Source organism: Vigna unguiculata, chromosome 11 (genome assembly GCF_037176805.1).
Source record: "Vigna unguiculata cultivar grain cowpea cultivar isolate G323 ecotype 2 chromosome 11, ASM3717680v1, whole genome shotgun sequence".
Taxonomy (NCBI): Eukaryota; Viridiplantae; Streptophyta; class Magnoliopsida; order Fabales; family Fabaceae; genus Vigna; species Vigna unguiculata.
In genome coordinates, this window is record NC_140802.1 from 46,105,511 (window position 1) to 46,124,347 (window position 18,837).

The 18,837-nt window shown below is 33.7% G+C and overlaps 4 protein-coding genes across 7 annotated transcripts; 3 read left to right on the plus strand and 1 right to left on the minus strand.

Moving 5' to 3' along the window:
* Positions 1-1,266: 1,266 nt before the first annotated feature.
* On the plus strand, positions 1,267-4,328 carry LOC114170711 (uncharacterized). The gene is made up of 7 exons (XM_028056251.2): positions 1,267-1,473; positions 1,684-2,257; positions 2,349-2,588; positions 2,705-3,148; positions 3,262-3,602; positions 3,687-3,950; positions 4,056-4,328. Exons 1-7 carry the CDS (start codon positions 1,360-1,362, stop codon positions 4,134-4,136), a joined length of 2,058 nt encoding a protein of 685 aa, XP_027912052.1. The 5' UTR covers positions 1,267-1,359; the 3' UTR covers positions 4,137-4,328.
* A 1,310-nt stretch (positions 4,329-5,638) lies between these two features.
* Positions 5,639-9,793, plus strand: LOC114170104 (serine/threonine-protein phosphatase 4 regulatory subunit-like protein). Of its 2 annotated transcripts, none has more exons than XM_028055590.2 (8): positions 5,639-5,809; positions 5,907-5,998; positions 6,072-6,152; positions 7,584-7,632; positions 7,859-7,955; positions 8,829-8,881; positions 8,990-9,052; positions 9,237-9,793. In XM_028055590.2, exons 2-8 carry the CDS (start codon positions 5,916-5,918, stop codon positions 9,501-9,503), a joined length of 693 nt encoding a protein of 230 aa, XP_027911391.1. In that variant the 5' UTR covers positions 5,639-5,809; positions 5,907-5,915; the 3' UTR covers positions 9,504-9,793. The 2 variants fall into 2 exon arrangements, with proteins under 2 accessions (XP_027911391.1, XP_027911390.1); XM_028055589.2 differs by having other exon boundaries at positions 5,640-5,809; positions 6,069-6,152.
* Positions 9,794-9,986: 193 nt separating this feature from the next.
* LOC114170103 (hypothetical protein At1g04090-like) lies at positions 9,987-13,129 on the plus strand. The gene is made up of 2 exons (XM_028055587.2): positions 9,987-10,813; positions 11,215-13,129. Exons 1-2 carry the CDS (start codon positions 10,666-10,668, stop codon positions 12,798-12,800), a joined length of 1,734 nt encoding a protein of 577 aa, XP_027911388.1. The 5' UTR covers positions 9,987-10,665; the 3' UTR covers positions 12,801-13,129.
* A 507-nt stretch (positions 13,130-13,636) lies between these two features.
* Positions 13,637-17,332, minus strand: LOC114168452 (uncharacterized). Of its 3 annotated transcripts, none has more exons than XM_028053269.2 (7): positions 17,051-17,332; positions 16,709-16,799; positions 16,229-16,344; positions 15,998-16,057; positions 15,854-15,919; positions 14,235-14,440; positions 13,637-14,139 (listed from the first exon to the last, which is right to left on the minus strand). In XM_028053269.2, the coding sequence occupies exons 1-6, from the start codon at positions 17,105-17,107 to the stop codon at positions 14,243-14,245; spliced, it is 588 nt and encodes a 195-aa protein (XP_027909070.1). In that variant the 5' UTR covers positions 17,108-17,332; the 3' UTR covers positions 13,637-14,139; positions 14,235-14,242. The 3 variants fall into 3 exon arrangements, with proteins under 3 accessions (XP_027909070.1, XP_027909068.1, XP_085524752.1); XM_028053267.2 differs by having other exon boundaries at positions 13,637-14,156; positions 17,051-17,327; XM_085668626.1 differs by lacking the exons at positions 16,709-16,799; positions 17,051-17,332 and adding an exon at positions 16,470-16,515 and having other exon boundaries at positions 13,637-14,156.
* Positions 17,333-18,837: the final 1,505 nt, after the last annotated feature.

An 18,837-nucleotide genomic window follows, 5' to 3' on the forward strand; every position in this document is an offset into this window, starting at 1 on the left:
CATTGATATTTTCTTCTTTAAAAAGCTTATATTAGTTACCTTTTAATCTTAAAAAGTCTAAAATATAAAATTATAAAAATACCTTAAAGGTATAAAATTGTAATTCAAAATATTAATTTAATTACCAAACCATAAAATTGTTTATGTAATTTTATTATACTGAAATCTTACGAACTTCGTCTCAATAGCATTACTATTTTTCATGATACAGTAAGTGACTTACTTTTTTAAATATCAAATGTAAAACTATTATTGCAAATGATATATATTATTTATTATGTATTTTTTAAAAAGTCTTATCAAGATTTTATAATAATTAGTTAACACAATTATATTTTTATCATGATTATGATATAAATAAAGTTATGATAAAAAAATATTTTTAAATATGTAAATTATATATATATATATTTTATTTGTAATAAATAATTTAGATTATGATATAAAGTTATTCTTAATTGTATAAGTAAAAAAATTGGTTCACCGTTCATTCTTTATATGCAATTTTGGCCTATACTTTTATCATGATTACAGAGTTCCTGTATCGCAAAAGTTATATATAATTTTAGACAAAATACTTTTATATAGAGTTTTGGCCTGAATATTTTTATCTTGGTTATTTTATTTTTTAATTTATATTTTAATTGTTTATTTTATAAACTTTTTAGATATTTAACAATATTTTTTTTCTTTTGTTAATTTAAACTTTTTTACTTCTAATTATATTTTAATTTTTAATAATATTAAAATATAGTTATTTTAATATTTTTTAACTTTTTATGGATGTACATCAAATAAAATTTTAAATACAATTGTATTAATAATTATTATCTCAAAATTCATTTAACATCAATGAAGTTTTGTATAATTATGTTTATTAATTATTGTTCAGCAGAGTCCTTAAGAAAACTGATTACCATATCTTATAATAAAATACCTAAAATACACATTGTTTTATCTATATTAGGAAACGAGAAAAAATATATTAAATGTCTGTAGGCAAATATTTATTGATGATTAATCTAAAATAAATATATAAAGTAAATCGCATTGTTATTCGTGGAAGGTTACAACAGGTTGCTGATTCGGTTCTGTGAATATATTAGGTCAAAGGGAATGGATACCAACTCAACAATTTAACACTTGGCCCAGGCCCAAAAATTCAAATTTGAAAAGTTCGCTCTAATAACGGTCATATTGTCTAACGTCACGCCGATAAACCCTTGCACTTGAACGTATAAATACCCCCACTCATTCCAAGTCTCCTCACTCGCTCATAGTGTCTGTCTCTCCCACTCTCCATCGCCTTATCTTCAACAACCCAAAACACCTTGTTTTGTTTTGTTCCTTCTCTCATCAATGGATTTCCACTCTCTTTCAAGGAAGCAGCTACAAGCACTCTGCAAGAAGAATAAGATTCCAGCTAACATCACCAATGTTGCCATGGCTGACGCTCTCGCTGCTCTCGATCAAGTAAACGTTTCACTCTTTCGTTATTCCAATTTTGTTTTCATTTTAGTTTTTTCAATCACTGCGCCAATGTGTATAGAAAGTGCGTATTGTTGTAACATGTAACTGTTCCATTCATTTTCCGATCCTTATGATTCAGAGAGACCGAGGTTTTTGTTTGAGTTGGTGTGCTAGATTTAGGGTTTCATTTTCGTTTAATTGATTGATTTTCAGGTTGAAGGATTGGATGAGATTTTGAATTCAAGCGAGGTTGATGTTGGAACCCCGAATGTTAATCTGCGTACGGCTGGTAAGGCCTCGACTCAAAGGAAAGCAGCTAGAGCAGAAGTTGAAGGTTCAACGGTGAAGGTTCCGGCCTCTGCAAGGCGTGGGGCTAGAGCTGGAATTGCATCAGGAGTAGCGGAGCAAGAGAACAAAGACGACAATGTTCCACCAGTCACTCCTGCTGCTGGTAGGAGAAGGGCTACTGCAGTTTCTACTCGTAAGAAGAAAGAAGTTGAGATTGTAGAAGAAGATGGTGATAAGAATGATGCGCCTAAAACAGTTGGTCGGAGAAGAGCTACTAGTCGTTCGGTTTGCCCCACCAAGAATGAGACACCTGGGGGTGCTTCAGTGCAGAGAACATATAGCACGAGGAGGTCGGTTAGATTGTTGGAGAATGGATTGTCTAAGATGAGTTTGGTTGACACTGAAGACACTGGATTTGTCAAGGATGATGAGGATAATGTTTCTCAAGAACTGAGTAATGTCTCGGAGCAAGTGGAAGACTCGTGTAATACTGAAAAAGGTACGTTGGATCTGTCCTTTTCTGGTAATTTGTATTGTTTTTAACGTTGTTTTGTTTTTAATAAACTAACTTGTGAGAGTGATTGATGCAGGATCTAGTTTGCAGATGGACTCGACTGTGGTTTCCGAAGATACTCTGGAGTCCGAGGTGTGCTCTTCAGAGCAAAACACTGGATATGAATGCCAATCACATGAGTCTGCTTCAGATGTGAAATTAGTTTCTGTGACAGAAATTGATAAGGTGGTTGGACCACATGGTTCGGATGAAGGTGAACTGGAGAAAATCAACAACTTGGAGTTGGGAGCTGAACCAAATGCATCAGATGAAGCAGGTTTGTTTTTTCTTCTTCACAGTTGTCTATTATTGAACATAGTTCTTCTACCTTGTTGATTGCGTGCGTCACTGCATCAGGAAGTGTTTGGATAATGATATTTGATCCCATTTCAGGGTCTGACCCGTTACTTGATCTGGAGGAAACTTGTGATTCCTCGGACCTAGAAACTGAAAATAAGGAAAGCGTTGTAGCCTGCCTAGAAAGTTTTCCCGTCGAGGCATCCGCAGATGCTATCACGGAGGTTACTGGCCAAGAAATTGCTGATATGGTACCTGATAAAGTTTCGGTGGATGTTACTGATCAAGGTGTTGCTGGCTCGCTTTCTATGATAACTGATTGCAAGATTTATGATCAAGTCAGCAATGAGTGTGGTGAGAAAGTCAGCAATGATGAAGATGTCAACAATGGCGCTTTGCTTAGCCAAAAGGAACAAGTTGGGGTCATGGATGAAAAAATCAGCCATGAGGGTGATGATAAAGAAGATAAGAACAATGAGCCAGAAGTGGAGGATGAATCAGATTATTCAAGTTTACTGGAAGGAAGTTCTGATGATCAAGGTTTGTTTATGCTCTTTGTAGCAATTGTTAATTAGGTGGTTAGTACTTGTACATTGATATAGCGTTCTTCAGCATGGGCATTTAAGTCTTAATCTTTATTGATCGGTTAGCAGGTTCCGCAATGGGCGTAAATGAAACCATTGAGTACAGCACTGGCGACGTTAACCAGGATGTGAAGGATGAAACTGAACATATGAATGTGGCCTGTGGCGACATGACAGATGAAGATTACCAGCATCTTCTTACTGTTGATGACAAAGATTCCAAGGAAAGTGACTCGATGATTGGTTCTGAAGGGGTTCCTGATCTCGATTCAATTTCTAGTTCTGCCGGTGAGCTCCAAGAGGAAGAATTGAAAGAAGTTAAACCAGAGCAGACCGAAGCAGGGACACATAGCGCTCCTGATGTTACTGAGGCACAAGCTGAAGAATCCGAGGAACCTGTAACAGGACAGGTATTTATGTTGGAAGTTGATAATGTATTTTCTGGTAATCTGGGTGGAACGTGTAGTCCTCAAATCTCTCTTGTTCATGAACAGGTTTCAGTTGAATCTGCTTCGGGTCCCATTGATGGCGAGGTAGTTTCCGAAGATGTTTCTGCCATCCCAGACCAAGATACCGTCACAGTTTCTTCAGAAAATGTGTCCTCTGATGTTCCGGTTCAATCAGTTGTTTCTGATCGGTTGAAGGTAAATCGGACATCTGATGATTTGAATAAAATGACCATGGGGGAACTCAAGAGAATGCTGAGGAATTTAAATTTAGGTGGTGAAAAATCAAACTACAACAAGACTACTGATAAGGTTAGACTGATCCCTATTTCGCCATCTAATTATATTTGATTACTTAGTGTGCTCGCTGTTTATGGGAGATTTCTAAGTAACATTCTTTAATCTTAACACGCGCAGGAAGGGGATAAGAAAAGAACTGCACTGCAGGAACTGCCTCAGAATCAGATGACAAGTGGGGAAGCTCAGATCGATGACTGAATTATGATAGATTTGAAATTTTGCACTCTCCAAATAAATCTTTCGGATGTTACAGCATAGGACCAAACCTTTGGTTTGGTGTTCTGTAGCTGTTCTTAGTAACTTTGCAGATTTTTCTTGTAATTTTTCTGGTTGCAAGAACTCTTTGTTCTGGAATTTTATTTTCAATGCACCAATAGTGCCTTTTTAGTATATCCTAATCATATCCCAAGTGCATTTTTACTGAGGTGATAGTTACTATCATTTTTTTTTATCGAATTTTGAAAGCAAATTGTTATTTATTAGCATATTTTTTTTACTGAGGTGACGCATACAATATTAAAACTATCGTTCCATCTTAATTCATATTACTGGTTGGCCCTTGGATGGTGAAAGAGGGAAAAAAGTAGAAGGGCAAAAATATACATGGCGTAAATACATATTTTATGCTTTTGGTACGAAAATTCACAGGATAGGATTTTAACAATTCCTTAAATGTTCGTAATTAATTAGGATTTTCTCAATGATAGAAAATAATATATATTTATTTATATTTATATTATCTTTATTTTCTTAAGGCATAGCTAGTTTACTCTCTAATGTTATATAGTAATCATAAAATAGTATTTAATTGAATGTTAAAATATATTTTATATATTTTATTAATAAAACTGTTCCAAAAATATAATGAAAAGTAATAATGTAAGGTTTTGTCTACATTTATGAATTAAATTTAAAATATTTTACATCTGAAACGATAAAATTAAAAAATATATTTGAAAGTCAAATTCATTTATTTTAAATTGAAAATGTATTTGATAAGCATGAAATATTAGTAATTTTTTATCACACCCGTGTCTGCTTTTCGGTCTGCCCAAAATATTTTAGTTTTTTGGACAATAATGACAATTAGAGTTGCTAATTTTTTAGGATTATTGTTAAATTGAAAGTGAATTTTATAAGTAGGGATTAAGTGACGTTATTTTATTTTATTATAACCTCTGGTGTATTTGGTAGAAAAAGAACATAAATAAAAGAAAAAAAGCGAAATATATAATAATATGAAGAAAGTATGAATGTGTTGAATATAATTTTTTGGTTTTGGGGGAAAATAAAAGAAAACAAAAGATAGATGTGTAATTTTTAAAAAATTATTTAATTTAAAGTGAGTATTAAAATATTGATGTGTAAGTTCTCTGTAAAAAAGTGTGCAAGTATTGTATCCTTTTCCTGGACTTTGATTGTAATATTTTAAAATATATCAAAATTTTTAATTTTTTAATATATTACAAATATAAGTGAATGTTTTAAAATATATTAAATTTTTTCAATATTTCTATTTTAAGAAAAACGATAAAGAGAATATGGAATAGGGAGAAAAATAATACTTTAGGAATATAAAAACAAAAACCAGCAGAGAATATGAGAGAAGAGGGGTAATTTAGGAAAATGAAGAAAACAAGAGAGAGAGAGAGTGATGAGAAGAAACAAGGATGTGTGAATAAATGCGTTGAGCCCAGGAGGAAGAGAGTCCATTGGACCAATACAAATGAGCTGAGCCCAACGAACGCACACACACCTCGACGCAGTTCCTCCGCTGACGGCGACGGAGGCTGCTAACTACAACAATCTCCTGAAACCTCTCATCACCACGCAGCTTCACTTTCTCCAATTTAGTCCAACTAATATTATAGGTATGTATCTTTATCTTCCACCGTATCCAATTCCAGTGCACTGCCACCGTTTCAATTTTCGGAGAGGTTGTTGTTAATTTTCGCGATTTTTTTCTAGTTTCATTTCATGGAGACGCAACCGCATGAGATTTTACTGCAGCCACCGGTTTCTTCAAATGAAGTCCACAATGATGGCGCGTCGAATCACAGGTGATTGCAATTTTGCTCTCTCGTGTTTGCGAAATCACTGCTATACCTAATTCGACGATTTTTGGTTCAGTAGAGACGCTGAGCAAAAACAAGATGTTTCGAGAGAAGAAGTTTTGCAGACTTTGCAAGTTATTGCATCTACTGGGAAGTTCTGGTATGAATTATTGGAGTACCGACTTATGTTCTCTGGCAAATTGTTCATAATATATGATAGATAGGGGCGGTGTTTGTGTATGTTTTTTTTTTTTTTTCCCTTGAACTAGTTATTCACATTATAGAGTTAATCCTACTTTCTTGGGACTTGGTAGTGTATTATTTGGGCACACTTCAGGAAGCACGTGTAAGTATATAGTCATGTTGAGTTTGGAAATAGGGTAGAAGCTACAAACTGTAGGTTCTGTTCAGATGCGTGAGATATGATGTAGCACTACCGAACATGGTACTAGATAATATACAGGACATGATATGTCTTTGGTTGTGATTTTAGTCAAAGACAACGGTTTGTGCTTGGTACTTTGAGTTTTAACTCGAAACACTTTTAAAGGTGCCCTGAAAGAGAATGGAAGAAGGCAGCAGTGAATTGTTTTGCGTTATGTTTTTGTTTAAATTATTACTTAGGTGTGTATCTTTTTTTTGGTTCCTTAGACTGCACGTGTGCACCTTGCTTTTGTATGAAAAACAATCTAGCCTGTCACTAGTCCGTGAGAATAAGTTATTTCTAGGTTCAAATATCCTTACGGCTCTTTGGTTTTAAAGAAGTGTCTGCTTAATCCCAACTGTTTGCAATTTCAAATATACTATCCTTTTGGCATTTAATATCTATGTAGTGCCACTGCGAATTGCAAATGGAAATGGATGATGTTTAACTGAGGCGGCCTAGTTTTCAATAATGCGAGGCTGTTATTTGATGGTCGGCACAAACTCAGCCTCGTTCATTGAGTGGTCTTTTGATAGTGGATTTAGTTTGATCAGTTGAAAAACATGAGGCACAGTATTATTGCTAATGGCATCAAGTGAATTAAATTAAATCTTTTGCAAATCAATTGGAGCAAGAATTGTATATAAGCGGGGGTACTAATTTACTACTTTTCTACATTTTCATTTATTATTAACAATGTAATTACAATGTGTTGCGATGTTTGAAACAATGATTAAGTATGGTTCAGTTACCTCTTTTGGTTGCTTTGGTGGGCTTAGATTGTGCCCAGCAAATGCAGAAGTATTTAGTTGTGCTGAATCACAGCACTATTGTGTGTTCATAAGCTCAGCCTGTGACAGGGTGTTGGAATTGTTGTGACATGTTTTAATGTATATTTGTTAAGTTCAGTCTTTAGTATTATCCTCTTAATTGCTTCATATGTTGCTCAAGAATCATTGTGTACTTTATACTGTATGACTTTTAGGCAATCTTGATATTTGAGCATTCATACATGCTATCATAATTTTCTGTTGAATTTAACGCTTCTCAGGATCTGTAGCATGCATGGCTATCTGGGATTAATTACCATGGCTAAACTTAATGATAGTTGACTTGGACATGGATCTGTATTTAAAAGGCTAATGTGATGGAATTTTTGAATAACAGGCATCACTGGGATAAGTTGAAGATCATGCTATCCTTTCAGCTGAAGCAGGTATGGGGAGGTATGCTAGCATATGCATTTTTATCTATATTTTGTTGATTCTTAGAGGTATGGACGTAAGGTTTTTTTTTTTTTTTATTATTTATCTTTTTGTCTCAGTTCACGCAACTCCTAAATTTATTATTCATACATCATAGTTTTTTTTTTTTTACAGCATATATTGTATTTTTCACGCTGATATTTTGTCTTTCTCTACGTGTTTGAATTTGTTATACAGGTACTGTCAGAATACCCTGAGGCAAAATTGACTAGTGAGCAGCAGTATGCGTCGTTGGGAGAATCCTACATTGAGTTGGTTCATAAACTAGACGAAGGTATCCCATCTAAAGTCCAAACCATTCATTGAACCAGGAATGTTACTATTTTGTTCAGTATCATTAACTATGTGGATCTAATTTCGCTATATCTATATTAGAAATCATTACATTGGTGAATTTCCATTAAGATCTGAAAATCTTTCTTAAACATTAAAACTGCTTTTGACAATAAGAAATAAAATTGTTGACAATGTTTGATAGTGGAACGCATTCTAATTCTGTTGAACTCCGCAGCAATGGTTTACACTGGCGTAGTTACAAGTGTGTGGTGTGCGTACAGTATATTTCTGCGTGTGTAGTTATGGTTATCTACACAGATAAGTTACAAGCTATTTATGGTAATGTTTTTCTTTCCTCGTATAGAATATTTAGTGTTGACAGACAATGGCAATTATTTGGAATCACGTGAAGTTCTTTAGTAATTTTGACTGCCATTTTGTCTGCATGTCTATTTGGGGATTAATTCCCTTCTAAAGAACCCGAAAGATTTTAGAAGAGTACCCCTTGAGATTAGTTCCATTGAGCATTAGGTTGATATTATGTGGTTTAATCCCCTTTGATCTATTATTCGATGTCATAATGATATTGTCTCCAAAAGGGATGGCCATTTAGCTGCTAGAGCAATCCTTTTGGAGAGCTAGTTTCATAGACTCAACCCAGCCAAATTCAATTTTAAGCCTGCAACAAATCTTGAATAGTTAATAACAATATCATCTCTTTTCAATTCATATTTTGATATCATATTGTTGCTTAGATTCTTTGAATGTTTAAGCTGTTATTTACTCGCCGTATTGAACTTATTGTCGATATTATTTGGTGTGTAAAAGTTCCACTAAAATATTTTGATATGCTTTTATTTATGAATTCCAGCTCTTACTTGTTTCATTGAAGGTCCTCCATTTACATTGCAAAGGCTTTGTGAGGTAAATCCGGCTTTCTTCTGTGCATTATATTGGGCATTATTACTATCATGTTTAACATGCTAGCATCGGATTATCTAATGTTACCTTGTATGATATTACATTAAACAGATCCTATTGGATGCAAAAAGCATTTACCCAAATCTTTCTAAGCTTGCTTTAGCTCTTGAAAAGGTATGCTATACAATTTGGCCATGTGCACTGCGGTTCAATTTTTATATTTTTAGAATTATCGTTTACTTCAAAAATGGATAATCGTTCATTTTTATGATTGCTACTTAAGTTACAGATATTTTATGATTGCCAATAACAAAGAACAATTTACTTGACTTCTGTCTGTCTGGTGTTTTCTCTGTAGAACTTATTAGTTACATCTACATTGACAATCTGCACTGATCCATACCCGCAAGCAACAGAAAAAGTTCCGGTAGACCAAGAGAAAGCAAATGAAAAGCAGAATCAGCAATCTGATACAGTACAGAATGGCGTTGAGCCTCAGGTGCCTGACAAAGATGAAGTAATGACCGAGGCTGATGTGGGGGATGATATGACCATTGACATGGAAACTTTTGAAGGAGATAAGTCATCAGAAACCAATTCTGAACCTAATGCTAATAATCTATAAGCTTCGTGGTTAGTGTTAGTGTGCATCTTTAAACCCCTAAACTCTGATGAGCAGAAAGACTTGGACGCTTTCACTTTCAGTGAGCTCCAAATGCTATGAGGACAACGTGGACCTTGGCCATTTTTGGTAAAAGTTGGAGCTAGACATTCTTAGCATTTAAAAACAGAACAAAGTTTCTATATTGTGTCTTTGGATGCAATGCTTGTATTGGTGGAATGAAGGTGAATATCTCACTGTAGATCTGCTTTTAATATGTTCTCCCAAGTTAAATTCACAAACTTGTTCATGAACTTTGGCATCCATGACTTTGTAGTAGCTGCCACGCCTATTATTGAGTGTTTTTTTAACAATGATGGCATCATTAATGCATGTACTGGCAACATCTTGGGCCATCAAATGTGTTTCACTCTGGTTCTTGTGGTCACCCAAGAAAGAAAAGGCCAATGAACAATCTCTCAAAATTTTAATATGTTAAAATAGTAACCAAGAGGTTTTCATGGGAGTTTAAACATGCAACTTATTTAGGAAGTACGTGATTTTTAGACCGACCAAGAGGTTGTCTTGAAAGTTGAAGCTCAAATAAAAATTGATTATTATTTTTTTTTATGATAGGTGCTCCCATATAGAAAAAGAAAAAAGGTTGTTTGAATCCAAAAATAGTAATTTGATAACTCACTATAGGGATAGGGATAAAATGTTAGTAAAAAAATGAATTTTTATTTGTAAAAAAAAAAAATAAAGATTGAAAGATAATGAAAGATTGACTAAGATTACAACGAGCTTATTGAGAAAAAAAAAAATAAATTACAAAAGTAAAAGGTAGTACACTATGTTTTATCGTTTAAACTATTTAAAATATATAATAACACAACCAATTCATAAAAGAATCCCCTTTCGTTTCGGGAATATGGGAATGCATTTTCCTATCACTACGAAAAAATATCCACCCAATGAGACGGTAATTCTGTTTTATTCCTTCCTTTGTATACATGAGCAAATTGCTGTCAAAAGATAAGTTAAAAACGAAATGATTCTTGTTTCATTGAAAATGAAATCTGTATCTCAAAATCGATTTTTTTTTTTTGTTATTTTCAATATTGATGACGCATGCAGAGTGAATGTAAAATGCGTTAGTTAATTTGGAATAAGGGGTGTTGGTAACATGCAAGAACTTAGAAAGGATTCTGCACCTGCGATTAATGGAGAAATGGGTGGCTCCAAGTTTTTTCGTTGGAATACAAATGCAATGACTCTAACATTTCCCCCTCAAACCTTTTCTCTTCCGTCTCCAATCCCTCAATGGCCTCAAGGTATCAATTTATCATATAAGGTTTTTCCTATTTGAATATGCTTTATTGTTTGAATTTTTGAGGGCTACTATGCATTTCTTTTAATCCTTTATGCAAACAATTCCGTTTGGTGTTTCTGAATTATCATTTTATGTACCTTTTCCCATGGCATGTTTGATGAGACTTGATGTTGGTACAATTTCAGTGAATTAACACCTTCATGATAGCATAATTTACATATTATAATTCATCAAATCCAAATTCTTTCAGGAATTTATCTTTGGGGATGGTTTGCACTGAGTTTATGCTTGAAAGTAACAATTTTACCGAAACATTGCAGTCTCAATGACACATAACATTTTGAGAAAAGAACATTAACTTACCTCTGCTGAACAATTTTATCTGTGTATTTTTCATTACAGGACAAGGTTTTGCTTCTGGTGTTATAAATCTTGGTGAAATACAAGTTTCCCAGGTGACTAGGTTTGCGATTATTTGGAGTAGCAGTGCTACGACAGACACTAAAAATGCTGTGACATTCTATAGGCCTGTAGGAGTACCTGATAGGTTTCATATTCTTGGTCACTATTGTCAATCCGATGAAAAGCCTTTAAGGGGTTTTGTACTTGTTGCAAAGGGAGTTAAAATTGCTGATATTCATAATCAAGATAAGTTACCTCCGATGAAATTTCCCCTTGATTTTAGTTTGGTTTGGGGTGAAAATCGAAGAAGTTTGGAAACTTTAGGTGTATACTTTTGGGTACCTGAACCTCCTGAAGGCTACAAAGCCCTTGGATGTTTGGTTACTACCAAACCTGTGAAGCCTTTTTTGGATGAAATGTGCTGTGTTCGTTCTGATCTCACCCATGAATGTGAACCTTATCGCCAAATACTCACTGCTGGCTCAAAAATTCCGGAGTTTTCATTTCAGGTATGGAGTTTGAGACCTCGAGATCGTGGCATACTAGGGAAAGGAGTTTCTGTTGGGACTTTTTTCTGCAGCAATGGGTGGTCCACCATGAGAGAAGATGTAACTGTAGTATGCTTGAAGAATTTGAATCCTGAAATGCAAGCAATGCCAAATTTGCAACAAATACATGCACTTATTAAGCATTATGGCCCTACTCTTTTCTTTCATCCTCATGAAACTTACTTGCCATCTTCTGTGGAATGGTTTTTCAACAATGGAGCACTTTTGTACACAAAGGGTGTATCTGCAGGAGAGAAAATTGATGCAAATGGATCAAATCTACCAGGTGGGGGAACAAATGATGGCCAATATTGGATAGATTTGCCAAGAGATGATAAAAGAGAGCTTGTGAAACGTGGGGACTTGAAAAGTGCAAAGCTTTATGTTCATGTGAAGCCTGTTTTTGGAGGAACTTTCACTGACATTGCAATGTGGGTGTTTTGCCCTTTCAATGGACCAGCCACTCTGAAAATTGGAATCAAGGATATTCCTTTGAGCAAGATTGGAGAACATGTTGGTGATTGGGAGCATTTCACACTTCGCATAAGCAACTTCAGTGGAGAACTCTACAGTATATACTTCTCACAGCACAGTGGTGGTGAATGGGTGGATGCATGTGACTTGGAATATGTTGAAGGTAATAAAGCTATTGTTTACTCATCAAAAAGTGGACATGCAAGTTACCCTCATGCTGGAACCTGCATCCAAGGTTCTGCAAAACTTGGAATTGGTATTAGGAATGATGCTGCTCGCAGTAATCTGTATGTGGATTCTAGTATTCACTATGAGCTTGTTGCAGCTGAGTATCTTGAAAATGAGATCACTGAGCCTCAATGGTTGCAATTTATGAGAGAATGGGGCCCCAAAATTGTTTATGATTCAAAAACTGAGCTGGATAAGGTAATCAATGCTCTTCCTCGCTTGCTCAAATATTCTGTGAAGGGCTTATTTAACAAGTTCCCAGTGGAGCTTTATGGTGAGGAAGGTCCCACTGGGCCAAAAGAGAAAAATAATTGGTTACAGGATGAAAGATGGTGATTCTGTGGTGTTCAAATCACAGTTTGGTGAGTAAAAATTTTGGAGTGTTTTTGTTGCAATTGAATTTGAATGTACATATAGATAGATTCATAGATAGATAGAATTATGCAGTAAGTTTTAGGTTTGGGAGGTGCTTTGTCTCTTGCATGTTTGGCTAATGATTTTTGCATCACTTGTAATAATATATGCATAAATTTCGCAGTTGGATTGATTTCCTCTCAGTTATTCTGCAATATCTTTATTGTTGTACAATGCTTCTTCCGTAACAAAGAATCATGTTCATGCAAATCTTGCAGAAATATAATACTCTGTTTTTCTGCTTTGTGTAACTTTCATTTGGATACAACTTTAGAACTTAAATTGCGGGTTTTTTTTTTTGCCATCATTTTCATTCGACCTTTGTTTTTTTCAACATTTGCTAACTCCCAAAATGCTTATCAGATCTTGGCTATTTTTTTTTTCTTTTTATTTGCTGTACTATTTCATCAAAGCATCTTATTTTATTATTTTCGCTTCATTTTTTTCTTTCTGCATTTTTACTGTCTTCCTGAATTTGTATTACCTTACCTATGCTTTATAACCACTTTTTACATTTGTTAAACTATTCAGGCATTATTAATGAATGGTCGAAAAGGAGAACATAGTTTTTTCATATTTTAATCTTGATCAGTATTTATAATTTAACTGAACATAAATATCTTAAAGAAAATCTCATTGAAATCGTATAAATAAAAGAAAGTAGCTAAAGAACACTACTAATATTATTATTATTATTATTATATTAGCTAAAGAATGTATTAATGTTGATTTACCAAAAGCAAATAAAGAGAAAAACCTTGAAAGTTGAATCAATGTTATAAATATAAGGATCACAAATACTATTAAGCCTACGTCTTAATATACACAAAAACATGAGAACTAAAACATTAGTAGCTTCTATTATAATAAATGCCATCGATAATGACTGAATATAAGAGGGGGTAAGAAGGTAAATAATTGCAGCCACCCAATTGAATTGATTTACAATAAAACGTTCCCGAGAATAATGAGAAGCTCTCAATGCATTAATTAGTCAGAAGCACACAGAAATAGCAGAGTGATATGAGGTATCCATGGCGGGAGAATGAACAAGTGATCAAGTATCCATGGCCTTCTATGTGGTGTGTCTTCACTTACAAAGGGATAACGAAAAGCCAAAAGAATTTGGTTAATGAATCTTCACACACACAAATTTGGTTAAGCACCCACCCTAGAAGCCAAAACAGCTTCAGATGCAAACCAAATAAATTGATAATCACTCACATCATCTTTGAATGGCCACGCACTCTACAAACTCATCCTGAGATCAAAATACGTCTGCAGTAAAGAAAACACATACAATGTAATGGGATGATAAACAGAAGGATTGAAAAAATATATGGTGGTAAGTAAAACCTTGAAAATTAGATGGATGAAGTTCCTAGTCCTATTGAAGAATATCCGGCAGCTTTTCTCTCCTTCAGAGTTGTGGACAGCCAGTCCAAGCCCTCATAAAGACCATCTCCCCGAAGAGCACAAGTGCCCTGCATGTGCCACTTTCTGTTCTTGAGATCAAAGAGACCTAACCCTTCGCATACTTCCCTTGGTGACATTGCTCCTCTCTGAAAAAGAAAAGCAAAATATTAACTAGACTGATAATAATGCAAAACTCCGTAAACTGTTTGGAGGGGATTAGTTTGTTCAGAAAGAATGGTCTGCCAATACCACAATTATTGATAATCATATAGAGTGAATTCTTTTTTTCTGGTGGTAAATGTTTTACGGTCAGGAAGAATCATGAACAGACAAGAAGAAAACATGGCACTTATTAATAGAAAATGTTACCCAGTACAACAGAAAAAACATTTATCTTCAACTTTTTCTGAGAACTCTGAATATTACCAAAAATTAAGAAATTATATTAACAAAATTAAGAATTCCCTCACAGATCATTGTCTCTCACTGCCAATTTTTTACGGCTGTCCCACATATATTTTTGATATTTCATTATAATTCCATCGAACCAAACAACTAACAATCTCCAACTTTCACTCTCTTCCTTCATCGCCCGCCCCCCTCTATTTCTTCTGTAACAAACTCTGGATAAAAGAGAAGAGCTGAGCCAAATACATGATGGTTAAAGAGCTTATTTTTTATAAAAGAAAACCAAGGGATAGGACTAGCTTTTAAATAAAAGTTAAGTCAATTTTAAGACAAGTAGTTTAAGTCATAAAAAGTTAGGCAAACATGGCCTATAGTTAAGTTTGACCCTTTCCAACTTAGACAACACAAACAAAGCGAAAAGAGGTAAAGAGAAATCAATTTTAGATACAGTTTAAAATAACAAATGACAAGGAATGTTCCCACAATAGGATGCAACATGGTGCGTGTGACATTATCTGGGAAAGCCAAATACAAAATAGTATTTTATTAAGTCACTAGGTGAGAAAATCTACATCGAGGAAGCCCCTTCTGTCAACTAGCGCCAAGTTAATTAGGTTGGCATTTCAATTCTAATACATATTGGAAAATAAATTATTGTGAAATTTGACTAACTAACACGCAAGGTGTTTTCTAAATAATCTTGTGTAGGTTAGTTGGATCTATGATGGGAACAAACACTCAGTCACATTTTTACATTTCTCATATGATCCAATCAACATATTAGCTAATCATAGTGCAAATTAGGTATGTGCACACACGTGCCCAAGTGATACAAATTGTTCTGTTGGATATATCGTGCATCATCTAATAATGGTCACACACAATAATGGTGAAGGTAACAGTCTCTGATTAGCTTGTAAATAATTTCCTCGGTTCTACTACACTTGATTCCTCCACATATTTAACTAATTCAATGGTTCTTACTATTTATATGCATTAATAATAGCACACTACAAACTTGTAGCGTATTCAGTAAACAGTGTCAATCAATTCATATTATTTGGCACCAATTTCTTGTTACTCATGAAGGTATCCATAAATGTCAACTCATTCATCCAAAAAAACACAGAAAATGAAGAATGAAGACATACCAGGTCCTGTTTGTTCGCAAGCACCAATATTACACTGTGGAGCATAAACGGATCATTTATGACTGCCTGCAAGTAATCCATGGATCTATTCAAACATAGTTTGGAATAACATGACACATGTGTTCCTGTTTTTTATTTCATTACCTGAAATTCCTGCTTAGCTTTTCCTAGCCTTTCTCGGTCCAGACTATCAACAACATATATCTGCATAAATACATATTTATCAATCTGGCAATTATAGACCTGATCATGTCTTTTCAGTTCAATTGCATAGATGAATGGTTGTAACAGAAGGAAAAATTCACAAGTTCCGAACTGCATGAGTTGTATTTTTATTAAGATAAAATGCATAAAACCATGGAAACTAATTCCTACCAAACCATCAGTGTTGTTGAAATAGTGCCTCCAAAGTGTCCTTAATTTCTCTTGCCCTCCAACATCCCAAACTGTGAAAACAACATTCTTATACTGAACCTTCTCCACATTAAAACCTGCAAAACACCAGAAATTTATAAGCCTCAAACAAACAGCATACAGTTTAGTTCTTTCTAATTTTTCTTCTACTAAACTGAAGTGCTATACTGTAACAAGATTTCTCTGGTCAACTCACACACACCAAGTGCTAATAGATATCCGTCCAATTCCATTAATAAAAAGACTTCCATGCAATGCCGAAACAAAATCTCCATAATTACAAACAAATTCAAACAGACCTAGAAACAAAAAACAAATATGTAGATTACTGACAAGTACACGATTAGCATCCTTTGGGTATCAAGACAGAAATAGCATAATTAGGTTATACTAAGAAATCTGCTTAAAAGAATTGAACTATGTATTCAGAATGAAACCCACCAATTGTAGGAACAGTAGATAAAACTTCTCCAATGTGGAGCTTGTACAGTATAGTAGTTTTGCCGGCAGCATCAAGACCAAGCATCACAACCTAAACCAAGAAAATGTTCAAGAAAAGGCTAAACAGGAAACTCATCCAAAAATTAAGAATGAGTGATTAGAAGAATGAGACTAGGCAACATCATATTCCTTTGCTGATTAATCATGATGATAGCTGAATGTAAACGCAAACTATTCAAAAAGAAATAAATGAAACAAAAATCAAACTTACAAAGAATGACATATTCATGCTTTTACTAATGATTATTGAAATTTCAAAAAAAAAAGGAATGAGGAAGAGACCCGCATCTCAGTATTGGAGAAGAAGGTATCGAAGAGCTTCCGAAAAGTTTGACCCATGCCTCTGTTCTATTCTGTTGCGTTGGATGAAATCGGGAATAATCGATTTGTAATGAGAAAAGCAGAAGATGAATTGTGAAGCTTCGAATCTAATCAGAATAAACAGGTAAGGGATTTCAATGGGCGATTCATTCCCCTACCATCACTCCCATGTTCAACAACAAATTCACAAATCAATAATCAATAATACAAATCAAAATAACAATGTAATCTTCCCCTTTTCCTTCTTACTTTATATACAATAGTTTAAACAAAAGTATTCTTCTATTTCATTTGTTTTCTCGTATGTATACAATTTAAAAAATTTAAAAATAATACTAAATACAATTTCTGATTTTTGAAAAATGTAACTTGACATTAATAATTTTTTTTATTAAGTTTTAAAAAAATGTATATAAACATCACCGTCTATTTTAATAATTATTCGAATAAAAAGTAACAATTTAATTTCAAAATTTATGGATATTTGTAAAAATAAAACATATTACAGAAGAGAAATAATACTATTGAGTTTGGTTGCGATTATTTTTTCGAAAATCTGGTGAGATGGAAAAATTGTAATGGCATTGCAAATAAATTTTCTATAATCCTCCAGTAAAATTGTGAAATTGCGTAAAAGGACTGTGTAACTTTTTTCGGTATTTATTTTTTATAAAATATTACCAATAACATTTTTTTATTATTGTTATTGTTGAATGTAACTTAAAAAAATGAACTTTGAGTGAGATGATGGATTTGTTATTTACCTGGTGATTAAATTGTTGAACTTTGATCTATTGTTTCTTCCTGTCTTTGTTTATTTTCAAATGTTATTTTAAGAGGTTTTATATAAATAGAAAAATACAATAAAATTTTGTTGTTTTGCATAAAATAATTACGAAGAAATTCATTTTACACAAATTGTGTGTTTAGTGTTTAAATGGTATATGTGAATTGTTTTTAAGAAAATATTTACAGGTGTCAACTACAGAGTGTCTATGAAGCAAATTTATGGAACTGCGGAGTGGACTTTCCTCCATACCTAACTCTGCTCAAAGGTGTGGGCTTCACACTTAATTGGTGTAATTTTTCAATTTTAACGTGTCGCTATGATAAAAAGTTAAAAAAAAAAAAAGTCGTAATAAGTTTTATCACCATATGTAAGGTTTTCTATCAGTGGCAATGATAGAAAAGAGCAGAAAGAAATTAAGTACCCTAAGGAATAGTGTAAAAAACTTTGAAATTTCAAGACCAAACTTTTAACCCGACTTACAAATGATTCACTAAGATAATCACTATAATTGTTGCCATTACCAGAGATTTCATACAAAACTAACCCTGATTTATATCTCCATCTCCACCGGTATGATTTTACAAAAACCTGAAATGGTTGGCCTTTAAATTTTTTTAAAGTATTTTGAATTAACTATTTCAATCCCCACGCAATATTATCAAAACAAATACTTAATATAAAAAATAATTATCAATTCATTAAGATATTTAATAATTAAAATAATATTTAGGTAATTTAAAAATGTAAATATTGACATTTTGCCGTCAATATTAATAGAGAAGAAAGATCGACAATAAGAAGAGACAAGGGAGACTAGAAACAAAGAGAAAACAAGTACACATTCGATAAGAGAATAAAAGGTGAAGAAAAGAAAGAACAGACCATAGAAAAAGATCCATAGGAGAAAGTGACAAAAAGAAAAGAGCGAGAAGGAAAAAAAAGCATGGATATAGTAGAT

What these genes read in the sequence shown, in the direction of transcription:
- LOC114170103 (XM_028055587.2), top strand. Translation starts at nt 10,666, where the DNA reads ATGCAAGAACTTAGAAAGGATTCTGCACCTGCGATTAATGGAGAAATG. An exon ending in AATCCCTCAATGGCCTCAAG is followed by an intron (nt 10,814 to 11,214) that starts GTATCAATTTAT and finishes TTTTCATTACAG; the next exon opens with GACAAGGTTTTGCTTCTGGT.
- LOC114170711 (XM_028056251.2), top strand. Translation starts at nt 1,360, where the DNA reads ATGGATTTCCACTCTCTTTCAAGGAAGCAGCTACAAGCACTCTGCAAG. An exon ending in CTCTCGCTGCTCTCGATCAA is followed by an intron (nt 1,474 to 1,683) that starts GTAAACGTTTCA and finishes ATTGATTTTCAG; the next exon opens with GTTGAAGGATTGGATGAGAT. An exon ending in CTCGTGTAATACTGAAAAAG is followed by an intron (nt 2,258 to 2,348) that starts GTACGTTGGATC and finishes TGATTGATGCAG; the next exon opens with GATCTAGTTTGCAGATGGAC.
- LOC114168452 (XM_028053269.2), bottom strand. Translation starts at nt 17,107, where the DNA reads ATGGGTCAAACTTTTCGGAAGCTCTTCGATACCTTCTTCTCCAATACT. An exon ending in TCTCCAATACTGAGATGCGG is followed by an intron (nt 16,800 to 17,050) that starts GTCTCTTCCTCA and finishes TTCTTGGTTTAG; the next exon opens with GTTGTGATGCTTGGTCTTGA. An exon ending in TCAACAACACTGATGGTTTG is followed by an intron (nt 16,058 to 16,228) that starts GTAGGAATTAGT and finishes GTATTTATGCAG; the next exon opens with ATATATGTTGTTGATAGTCT.
- LOC114170104 (XM_028055589.2), top strand. Translation starts at nt 5,916, where the DNA reads ATGGAGACGCAACCGCATGAGATTTTACTGCAGCCACCGGTTTCTTCA. An exon ending in GATGGCGCGTCGAATCACAG is followed by an intron (nt 5,999 to 6,068) that starts GTGATTGCAATT and finishes TTTTTGGTTCAG; the next exon opens with TAGAGACGCTGAGCAAAAAC. An exon ending in CATTGCAAAGGCTTTGTGAG is followed by an intron (nt 8,882 to 8,989) that starts GTAAATCCGGCT and finishes TACATTAAACAG; the next exon opens with ATCCTATTGGATGCAAAAAG.